At 38.0% G+C, this 12,463-nt stretch overlaps 1 protein-coding gene across 1 annotated transcript; it reads left to right on the top strand.

The window, feature by feature from the left end:
- The first annotated feature begins 6,234 nt into the window (after positions 1-6,234).
- On the top strand, positions 6,235-9,315 carry LOC113010741 (uncharacterized). The gene is made up of 3 exons (XM_026149942.2): positions 6,235-6,371; positions 8,191-8,496; positions 8,604-9,315. Exons 2-3 carry the CDS (start codon positions 8,286-8,288, stop codon positions 8,777-8,779), a joined length of 387 nt encoding a protein of 128 aa, XP_026005727.2. The 5' UTR covers positions 6,235-6,371; positions 8,191-8,285; the 3' UTR covers positions 8,780-9,315.
- The last annotated feature ends 3,148 nt before the right edge of the window (positions 9,316-12,463 follow it).

The following is a 12,463-nucleotide window of genomic DNA, read 5'->3' as shown; positions in this document are numbered from 1 at the left end:
TCAAAGTGTTAATTTAACACTCAGAGGTGTGGACCCATATAGACACTCTCCAGTGTTAATTTAACACTGGAGATTTTGCTGTGTATTGGGGCAGACTGCACGTAGTTCAACTGTAGAAGCAGGCAAAGGCACAAAGGCGCAGTAGGTTTCTTTAAATGTGTCAAATGTGTCCACTGCAGGGGCTGATGGGAGCTTTGAGGACCTGTTAGAAACCACGTGGCCCTCGTCTGATCTCACAGCTCGTCCTTGTTTGGCCTCAGCTGCATCAGAGCGCCACTTCTCCCCAGGTTCACCAGAGGAAACACCACTGCACAAAATGCTTTTCCTCCCAGCTGCTGCTCTGTGCTGTCTGTGTTCAGGTGAGTGTTTCCAGCCAATCAGGAGCCAACAAAGTCAACCTGTAACAAACACTGTCACACTAACCTTCATCTATCTGTCTGTGTCTCTACAGCACTGGTTACCATGGCAGCAGAAATGCTGATTCAGGACCAGAAATCAAAGACCAGGAGAGCTGATGAAACAGTGTCCTTAGCGTGTACAGGCATTAACCAGTGTGACACCAATTTTGTGTACTGGTACATGAGAAAAGATAGAAAAGATGAGGGAACATTAACAGCGATTCTACGTTTTGATCGTAGTGGTGAAAAAAAGCCCACAGCTTTCAGTCATCTTCTAAAAGACACATTTTCAGCTATGAGGAAAGAAAATAGTGGTGAGCTGGTGATCAGCAGATGTACGATTGATCATTCAGCCACTTACTACTGTGCCTGTTATAAAGGAGGTGCCCACAGTGAGAAATGATCCCTGCAGCCTGAACAAAAACCAACAGACGAGCAGATGTCAAACAGTAAACCACAGCCCAGGCTTCACCTCCATCACAGACGGAGTAATAAAGATGAAGAAATAAGAAAGTCGAGGTTTACTCACAGAGCAAGTCAGACTAATATTATCACATAACTTATAATATTAATCATTTGTAATAATAATGGATTGCATTTATATAGCGCTTTTCTAGACACTCGAAGCACTTTACAATACCACTATTCATTCACTCTCACATTCACACACTGGTGGAGGCAGCTACAGTTGTAGCCACAGCTGCCCTGGGGCAGACTGACAGAAGCGAGGCTGCCATATCGCGCCATCGGCCCCTCTGGCCAACACCAGCAGGCGGTAGGTGAAGTGTCTTGCCCAAGGACACAACGACCAAGAGTCAGAGTCTGAACCGGCAACCTTCTGGTTACAAGACGAGCTTCCTAAACCCCTGAACCACGGTGTAAGACTGCTGCTGCATAAATGTGATCTTCTACGCTGGTTACAATTTTTTATATACATATAAAAATCAGCAGGGCATGTCACTCGAAAACCTAAAGCAAATTACAGAAAAAAAGCAGTTTGAAATCCTGTTTACAGACGAGATGCTGTGATAAGGTTTCATTAATTTTATTTTTACATTTTTGTATTCACTTTATTTCATTTTATTGTACTGAAAAACAGAATATTGGCTGCATACTTACATTTATTCACTTAGCTATGTGGCAAATTGAATCACATGGAAGCTCAGCTGTTACTTGGAATCCAACCAAAAAACGATCATGAACGATTGAAGATTGTTGTAACGTTTGAATGATACGTGTAAGTTTTGTTTGGCTGGAGCAAACATCGAACGATGCCGTTACAAGTTCAATAAGCTAAACGTGACTGTTACACTGAGCATTAAACACTGGGAACCGTGTGAGTACACACGCCAATAGATATATGACAATAAATAAGCTGTTTTTAGATTTGTTAACTGGACATGTCGTATATTATACTTTTAAAAGTATCTCCTGCGTTGGCAGGTGACGGTTTGAAACAAAACGGGTCCAGGACTGATAATAATTTTGGTATTTTTCGCAATTTTGCATTTTCCAGTTATCAGCCACGGACTCAGTTTCTGTACATCCACAGAAACTGCAAAATAAGGTCATTTAAGAATAGAAATGAAAATAACTGCTCAAAGGACAAAAAGGAAATACAATAATAAAAAGAACAAATCTATAGCTTTAAAAAAAGTGACTCTTTTACTGAGTTTAAAACCACGTTATAACAAAAAGTGTCCATAGTAGTGCAGACTGTATGAAGTTCAACTGTAGAAGCAGGCAAACTCACAAAGGCGCAATAGCTTCCTTTAAACGTGTCTAATGTGCCCACTGCAGGGGCTGATGGGAGCTTTGAGGACCTGTTAGAAACCACGTGGCCCTCGTCTGATCTCACAGCTCGTCCTTGTTTGGCCTCAGCTGCATCAGAGCGCCACTTCTCCCCAGGTTCACCAGAGGAAACACCACTGCACAAAATGCTTTTCCTCCCAGCTGCTGCTCTGTGCTGTCTGTGTTCAGGTGAGTGTTTCCAGCCAATCAGGAGCCAACAAAGTCAACCTGTAACAAACACTGTCACACTAACCTTCATCTATCTGTCTGTGTCTCTACAGCACTGGTTACCATGGCAGCAGAACAGCTGATTCAGGAGCAGTTATCGCAGACCAGGAGAGCTGGTGAATCAGTCTCCATCAGCTGTGGAGGAACTGAGTTGTGTAGCAAAAATACTGTGTACTGGTACCAGAAGAAAGAGAGAGAAAAGCTCACAGTGATTCTGACTGTTAACAGGAATAATGGTTATGTTTATTCAGATTTCAACCATCCACAGAAAAATGATTTCTCAGCTGTAAGGAAACAGAATGGCTGTGAGTTGGTAGTTGCAAGAATTAGCTCTGCTCATTCAGCCACCTATTATTGCTCCTGTTTGAAGTCGGGTACCCACAGTGAATAATGATCTCTGCAGCCTGAACAAAAACCAACAGACTAGCAGAAATCAGACACCTGAGCACTTTCCTCATTTCTTTTTCCTTTAAGGGTTTAGAAATTCACTGTAAACAAATACAAGTTTCTGCCAGCTTAATCCTTATTTTCCTTAATTATCCTTAATTTTTTATTTAAACACATCTTTTTTTATTATGTCATTAATAAATATTGTATACATGTATATTTGCTGTATATACATTTTGCTCTTTATTGCCGTGGTCTTTCCCTTACCGCATGAAGTGCCTTGAGGTGAATGCTGTAGTGATTCAGAAGTGTACAGATATAATTTAACTGAATAATATAAATATATTTGCATTTTTGTTGATATTGCAAAATAAAACTAAACTTTATATAATTACCCCTTTCCAACAAAAAACATTTATTAGTAATCCTATCTTATTATTAAAAAATTTTGTTTAAATGTATTTAAGTGTAATTGCAAAAAGTCAGAGCACTGTTGAGCCAACCATTCCTTTAACATTAAGTAGTCTAAGGAGCTTGGAAAGAAAAGCGTCTGGACTTCTTCAAGTTACTTGAAGACGTTTCACCTCTCATCCGAGAAGCTTCTTCAGTTCTAAGGTCAAATAGTGGAGAGTCCCAGATTTAAACCCAGTGGGAGTGACCCCCCCACAGAGGGACAAAAGGACCCCCTGATGATCCTCTAATCGCCTGAGCCAAGGTGTGAAACTGGGCGTGGGTCCCAATCAGCCAGAGTTTCCGGTGAGTTCATTGTGAAACCTGGCCCCACCTTATCATGCGAATTCCTGAGGTCAGATGGCCCAGGATGTGAGTGGGCGTTAAGGCGTATGGAGAGGGAACTCAAAACTGGATTATAGATGGCAGAGAGTTGGTGTCGTAAACCCCGCCTCTGTTCAAAGATGGTCGCTCACAGTGGACATAGATGCTTCTTTCACTCCTCTTTCAAACCATCTGTCCTCTCTGTCCAAAATGTGAACATTGGCATCCTCGAAAGAGTGACCTTTGACCTTTAGATGCAGATGGACTGCTGAGTCTTGTCCTGTGGAGGTGGCTCTTCTGTGTTGTGCCATGCGCTTGTGAAGTGGCTGTTTGGTCTCTCCAATGTAGAGGTCTGAGCATTCCTCGCTGCACTGTACAGCATACACCACATTGTTAAGTCTGTGTTTTGGCGTTTTATCTTTCGAGTGAACCAGTTTTTGTCTGAGTGTGTTGCTGGGTCTGAAGTAAACTGGGATGTCATGCTTGGAGAAAACTCTCCTGAGTTTCTCTGATACACCGGCTACATAGGGGATGACAATGTTGTTGCGTCTGTCCTTCTGATCCTCTCTCGCTGGTGTCTGATCTTCTTCTCTCCTCCTCCAGTCTATCAATGTGTCTTTTAGATCCCGTTGCTAAAAGGCTGCTCAAGGTCCCACCATTACTTACTGCTTCAATCTTAAATATCGCCAGTCTATCTCTAATAATGTACCACATGCCTTCAAGCTGGCTGTAGTTAAACCTTTACTCAAAAAGCATCTCTAGACCCAGCAGTCTTAGCTAATTATAGGCCAATCTCCAACCTTCCTTTCATATCAAACATCCTTGAAAGAGTAGTTGTCAAACAGCTAACAGATCATCTGCAGAGGTTTATTTGAAGAGTTTCAGTCAGGTTTCAGAGCTCATCACAGCACAGAAACAGCTTTAGTGAAGGTTACAAATGATCTTCTTATGGCCTCTGACAGTGGACTCATCTCTGTGCTTGTCCTGCTAGACCTCAGTGCAGCATTCGATACAGTTAAACATCATGTTCTATTTGTCACAGCTGGCGGGGCGAGCCATGTATTGAAGGACCCAAGATGCAGGCACTACTGATGTGAGTGGGCTTTTATTGAGGAGGACGATGTACAACAAAAGGCAAAGGATGGCAAGAACAGAACTGACAAAACCTAACTGGAAAAACTAAGAATAAAACAAACCTGAAACCTAGAGACACAAACGGAGACGGAGGGAAACGTAGACAGATGCAGGGGAACCACACAGGATGACAGAGGGCGATAACACAGACAAACCAGCAACAGGCAGGAGAACACACAGGGCTTAAATACTCACAGCAGTAATCAAGGGATGGGAGACGGAGAGGAACACACCTGGGAGAAATCAGATCTGACGAGACACGGGAAACGTAAACGAAACACACTCACATGAGACAGAGACTTTCAGAGTAAAACAGGAAACTCACAGACACGGAGAACCAGGCGAGACACTGAACTTAAAAGACAGATTCACGAGCAGACAGTGTGACACCATGGACAGACAGAGGGAACTCAGAGAAGTGGTGCCAGGCAGATGACAAACAACTTGTTCACACCTGCATTTTAACAAGTTAGACAGTGTGTTTGTGTTGGTCACTCACAGCATGCTGATGACAAGGTGTTTAAAATCAGAACTGACAGGCCATTTCATCTTCTCCACTCCACCGCCTACTGGTGTTGGCCAGAGGGGCCGATGGCGCGATATGGCAGCCTCGCTTCTGTCAGTCTGCCCCAGGGCAGCTGTGGCTACAACTGTAGCTGCCTCCACCAGTGTGTGGATGTGAGAGTGAATGAATAGTGGCATTGTAAAGCGCTTTGGGTGCCTTGAAAAGCACTATATAAATGCAATCCATTATTATTATTATTATTATTATTAGTGCTTCCACTTAAAGCTGCTAAGCTATTGGTACAATCAGAATAGTGTTCCCCTCATCATCTCCACACTTTAACCTTTCAATCCAAAATCTGGACTCATCACTGAACATAACATTCGTCCAGATGTTCAGGTTCCAGTGAACATGCTGACACTCTGAATCTTTCCTGTTCTGATGCTCAAGTTCATCAAGGACATATGTAAAACCTGCAGGATACAGGCGCTCGAGACCCGGAGTTCGACACCTGTGCCCCTTAAAAATGAATGCCTAACCCTAAACCTAAACCTACCAATAACTTATTTGCAACCCTGACAATGAAACCACATTCTGAGCCTCAAAAATTCCTTCAAATTTGTGAGGACCGGTATGTGTGTCCTCACAAGTGACTGTTTGTCCTCACAAAGATCGGTAGACAGGAACACACACACACACACACACACACACACACACACACACACACACACACACACACACACACACACACACTTAGTGATTCTCCTATATATGAAATCCCGGAGATCATCCATATTATTATTTTTCAGGATTTGAGGAAATTGGTGATGATAAATAATAATAACCCACTAATCTGTAATTTAAAAAAAACAAAAACTTTTATGGTTCAGAAAAGGTAAATAAAAACAAAATATAAAAAGTTACTTGTAGTTTATCCAAGAGAAGCACAGTTTCAAGGCAGTTAGCAGCCAAAATAATAAACTCCATGTGACCTTTCCTGGAAGTGAAATATGATACTTTACGCTCATTCACCTCAGCTGACAAACTCAACGGCAGAAAGGTTTTTGTATCAGTGTGTTTCAGTGTGGGAGGATCCGGTGATGAGTCCAACAGCTATCTCATCTTTGGCTCTGGAACAAAGCTCTATGTAACAGGTAAGGCTTAAAATGTATTTCACCTACTTGATTTTACTGTTTTTGTTTGTTTTTTTTACTTAAAAGTTTATATTCTGTGCCCTTAAATGTTTTAAATGTTTGTAAAATAGTTTTAAAAAAGCAGTGCACTTAGTCTAACTTTAAAACGACAATCTAAAAGCTGTCAGAAATGTATTTAAGCTTTTTTATGTAGTGTGCTTTCCATCTTAAAACCCTGCAGACATTTAAAGAAGTGTAAGAAATAATTTAGTAACTTGTTCTCTGGTCTCAAACAGCTCCGCTCTAATGAGACGTAAGACTCTGCTTTCTCTGTCTTTCTCTTATCAAAAGAAAATTAGATTCACAAGGACTGTGGGATATTTTCTTTCTCTCTTCTTTCTCTTAGTGTTGCACAATGTCTAATGTTAATTAAATCAAATTTAAGATATGATAGGAATTTTGGAAATTATGACAGATTAGAAGCATATCTGATCACAAATCTGTGTCACTGGGTGTTTCTTAATTGTTATTTGTCTCTGTGTTGTGTATCTATCTATCTATATATTATTGAGTAGTTGAATTGTTACATCTAACTTGAAGGTTATGCACCAAAATACAAATGGGCTTTTAAAAATGTTTCTATTTTTTTATCACTTTGCATTTAAAGGTTTTGCTGATGGAACGATGAGCCATATTTAAGCAGCTTGTTTAAAAAATCAAACTGTGAAGAATCCTGTGATTAGAAGGTGGTGTAGTAACATCTGTAAAATGATGTGGCGCAAAAATATTCCACACATACATATAATTACATTTTGGTTCATGGTGTTAATATATTTCTTCAATTTTATATGTTTAACATGACCAAATAAAACAACTGTATGAAGGATGCGACAATTAGGAAGAGCCTGCTGCCGGTGCCGTACCTCAGCCTTCATTAGAGAAGGTTTAAATGATTTATTACTAAATTTTAGACTTAACAGTTAAAGCGAGTTAAGTGCTAGAAAATATCTCTTGGTAGTTGTTGTGTATTGTTTCAATGATTTTTCATCAAAACAGCATAAATGTGAAATTTGCTATTTAGAATGAGAGGAAGTTATCTTTGAATATATTTGATTAGTGATTGTGCAACTATGACAAACATGAAGCAAATATATTCAAAGATAGCAGAGACAGCTGGTTTGCTGAACGGTTGTTTTAAAAAAGTAGATAAAGAAATAAAAAGAATTAATAGTGAGCCGGTGAGCAGGAAAACATACACATGAGCAGAAATTACTTTGCACTTCTAAAGGTGCAGCAGAGCAAGTCAAACATTGTCTTGTGGATTTAAAAGACGTTTCCTTTATCTTTGACGACAAGACTTCATGACCTCAGCTGCAGGGGATTCAGATAAAACCACAAACTAGTCTAATCTGGAAAAACAGGCCAGTGATTTCCCAGGATACACATATAAACTAATATGTATCTTTATGTCATTGTAGACTAGTAATGCATTTATCATATACTTAGTATTGTGGATTCTTTAGCCATAATTCATAGTAATATTTCACTGTAGCTATTATACCAACATAATCTGTATATTTCCATTTATTCACAGGGAAGTTTGGATAATAATGATTATGAATGACATAATTTTAATTTTCTGTATGCATAGATAAAAATTAAATTCTGTTATTAAGATGCACGTATAAAACTGCAGAAGATTTGTGATAAATCATGGTACATATGTGCAGTACATAAGTGGGTGAACATACTGTGTATGTGTATATGAGTGGTTAATGATTATGGTCCATGCTGACAGTGTGAATGTGTGTCTGTGCTGCTTGTTGCTGTTAAACTTTAGATAAGCCGACAGTGAAGCCGGAGGTGACCGCTTACAAAGCAGCAAACAGTACCAGCCTCGGGGGGAGGAGCGCCCTGGTGTGTCAGGCCTCAGGAATGATTCCTCCTCTGGTCCAGTTCTCCTGGAAAAGAGAGAAGAACGGCCGGCTGGAGGATCTGCCCCCTGCTGAGGTGGAGCAGCTGGAAATCAAAGAGCCAGGACGCATCACTTCCATCACGGTGCTCGATCAGGGTGATATCTACTCATATAAATACCTCTGTGAAGTCCACCATGAGAAAGGCAAAGTGACCGGCCAAAACAAAATAGGTAACTAACACTTCATGACTGAGTGATTCAACATTCAGAGAATATTCAGAGAGCAGAGGAGAAGGTCATTGACATGACTTTGTTAATTCTTTCCTTTTCTTTTACAGAGATTAGAGGACCTTCTCCTCCCCCACCGCCTCCCCCACGCTGGTTTAAAGAGAGGCTGCTGTGTCTGATGTACACAGTGCTGATAGCGAAGAGTCTGGCGTACTTCTGTGGACTCTCTCTGCTCGGGATCACGAGAAAGAAGGGACGTTCAACCAACAGCACACCTGCTAACTGACTGTCTTTATACAGCTTTTATCTCTCAATTACATTAAAATTAAACTTCCGCTATATTAAACATGATGAATTTATGCTACTGACAAACTTGAAATGTTCACTGTCAGCAATACTTTGCATTTGAGTGACATATTCCTTCAAAATGAATGTGATTTATTGTAGATAATTAGAGTTTTGTACACAGTTGTCCTCATGAGAAAACTTCCTGTCATCTATCGCACACATGAAACAGAAGCTGTTATTAATTTGTAAAAACAAAAATACTTTGCTTGTGTTTGCAGTTCAACAGCTTGTTGTGTTTTATAGACAGCAACAAACTGTGCCAAGGAAAACCCATTGGTACAAAAGCAGCTTTTAGTAATTTTATGTCGTTCATATTTTAAATATTGTTTTATTAATAATACTTTTTTGTTACTGTAAGAAAAAACATATTATTTTTTTATTATTTTCAGCTTTCAGCTGTTACAGATTTACTTCTCTCCGTTTGACTTATTCTTTTATAGTGTCAAATTTTAATAAATCTATTTCTGCACGAGACTTTCTTCAAGAAAAAATTATTTGAAATATCGCTTTTCATTTTTTATGTCTTCTGTAGCAAAGTAAGCTTACAAAAATAATTATTGTGGAGTAATTCCCTATGAAAAATCTATGAAAAGCTTTATAGTTTGTTGTAAACACCAGTAAAATATTTCTTTAGAATCAGATTTTGATATTTTTGACTTAACCAAATATAATAAATGATTCATAGAGAAATTAAATGGCCAAAAATAAACAGGAAGCTCAAAAAAATTGAGTCTGTAATACTTGTTAATAAAGTTTTTCACATATGGTTTATTTTTGATTCCTATGCAGTTTCTCTGAGTTCGCTTTAATGTGGCAGAAACATTACAACATTTAAAACATCAGTAACAGTGAACAGAAAATTATTAACCCACATCTAACAAAAACAGTTCTGTAAGTACAAAAATATTTTATTTACTGTAAAACAAAAGCAAATTGAGAACTCACTTAAGTTTTTTTTAAGAAAGTTACCGAGTCTTTTCAATGAGATTAACCTTTAGACCAAGGGTGTCAAACATGAGGCCCGGGGGCCAGAATTGGACTTATTTAGACTAACCAGAAAAACATTTTTAATTTTTCCTCTAAAATTTAAATTTACAATTTTAAGTTAAGAAATAACACTGTCAAGTAGTGAAAATATTATACAGAAAATAAACCGTCCAAATCTGTGATCTGGTTCAAATAATAAATAATAAATCTTCAAGCATGAATTTATAAACAGATTTTACAGACTTAATCTGAAATGTTCAAATAATTCAAGTTTATTTATGCAACGCCGTTTCACAGCAGTGGTCTCGAAACAAAAGGCTGCTGGAGGGAGAAGTCATGACCGAGCACAACACATCCTGAGTCAACAAACCATAAATATGACAGATATCTTAATTTATTTCATGATAATTTAACTTCTAGGTAATTCATATTCTCAGTATTCGACTATATTCAGATCATAGTATGTACGGCGGGCTTGTTGGTTTCGTATCACTTGGTCAAAAACAACTGAAAGTGGGTCATTAATATTGTTTGTTTGAGTGTAACTCTGAGTGGGTGGAGGGGGCTCAGTGGAAAAAAGAGCTCTTGCATGTGAATCTGTTCTCAGTGCATCAGCACTTCCTTCCTCGTGCAGCAGATGGGCTGCGTGGGTTTCGGCGCTGCAGCCGCCACACCGTTAGCTGCGGTTTTTCACTTTAATGATATGTTGACAGTTACACGCACTGGTTAAAGAACGATTCCAGGAACTCGGTCTGATTTCAGCTGCATCTGCAATGATCAGTGTTTTTAATCAGTGAGAGAAACAACTCACAGATGAGTTCAAAACAACTGTGATGAAATAAAAGAAGAGGTGAAAAACCCACTCAAGAGTTCGTTGGTGACCATTTACAATGAAAAAAAGTGACACATTAAAAAAACCTTACACAATAATAACCATTGTGCACATATACAGCTGCGTATAACAATCAACACATGTCACAATTTATGCAAGACATCACATTTGTCCAACTTTTGTTTTTTAAACTAGTGCAGTCGTTTGTGTTCTTGTTTATTTAATTTAATTAATTAATACATTTTTGTGTTATTATCTTCATATGGGAGGGTTTACAAAAAGGCCTCCTGTACATCTGTTCCTGTTATCAGATCAACAGAACATGAAACCCCCGATACAGAATCACAAAAGTCCCGTTGTTGCCTCATTCTTAGAAAAACAAAGACTTCTTCGAGCTGAAGAAAACATTTGTGCGTCTTCACCAACAGTCTCTTTGTTTCCGTTCATAAATATTTAAAAACATCTTTTGCACCTTATTTACTGAAACATATTTACTTCTTCTAACATGAAGTGTCGTTAATATGACACATGCAGACAGATACAGGAAATCCTTTATATTATTATTATTATTATTATTATTATTATTATTATTATTGTTGTTGTTGTTGTTGTTATTATTATTCGTGTTATTATTATTATTATTATTATTATTATTATTATTATTATTAGTGTTATTATGTAATAAGGACAGTGTGTTTTTGGTAGCACTAGTGTGTGTGTGTGTGTGTGTGTGTGTGTGTGTGTGTGTGTGTGTGTCATTCTGTCCCTAAACAAAAAAGCTTAACAATTAATTAACAATTAAAACTTATTTTTCAGCTTTGTAGAGTAAAGTCATGTTCAAGGTCAGCTTAATGATTTATAAAATACATAAATAAAAAAATAAAAATATTTACATAAAGCCTCATAACCTACAAGAAACACAGGTGCCGTAGAGTGCCAGAAAGTAGAGTGTAAAGGTTTAAAATATCATAGTTGACCTCTGACCTTCAAAGTCAATAAATTGATCTGAAGGTCAAAGTTATGATAATGGTATGTAAAGTTATTTAAAACTATGTCTCTTAATGTCATTTTTTGCACTGACAGCATATAGAGAATATTTATATATATATATATATGGAGATCCTGAATTTCACATTACTTTATTCCTCTGAGCTCTTCTTCAAGGTCAAATAATGTCAAACTTTCATAAAATGTCTTTCAGCTCTAGGATTAAAGCTTAAAATGCTGCTGCCTTTGTGTGTATTGGCAACATTTAGGAAGTAATACGAGCATTCTGCACCTCACATGTGGCCTGCATCCAAATGTCATGTCACATTTGACCTCTGACCTCATGTTTACATTTCACATCTGCCAGTTATGTCAAGCATTTTAATATAAAGTAAATGTTGAGTGTGAGGTGTTGTGATCATAATTATTTCATTATTGTTTTAAAATATTTTCAAAATTGTATTTTGAAAAAAGTATCACTAAGTATTAATGAACAGGTCTGGTTTTCTCTGACATACAAAACAACTCCAGGTGTCGCTGTTGACCAACTTTTCATCCACAGAATGTAAAAACCTATTCAGTCACAGTTCAGATGATTTAGGTTAAAATTTGTGTTTAAATCTTTTACATGTTTTAGTACATTTGGATCATTCATTTGACTTTTGTCTTCTTCTGATGCAGGAGTTCTGTTTGGAAATGGATATAATTTAAAACTAAAGATGTAAATGTGACAAACAAGTGTTAACATGGTTTCATAAATCACAGATTCTTTGAAGTTTTTTGAATGCATGAAAAAACTCACTCTGGACAATAATG

This window comes from Astatotilapia calliptera, chromosome 18, assembly GCF_964374335.1.
Source record: "Astatotilapia calliptera chromosome 18, fAstCal68.1, whole genome shotgun sequence".
Taxonomy (NCBI): domain Eukaryota; kingdom Metazoa; phylum Chordata; class Actinopteri; order Cichliformes; family Cichlidae; genus Astatotilapia; species Astatotilapia calliptera.
The sequence above is the reverse complement of the archived record's forward strand: the minus strand, read 5'-3'. Positions and strand labels throughout refer to the sequence as shown.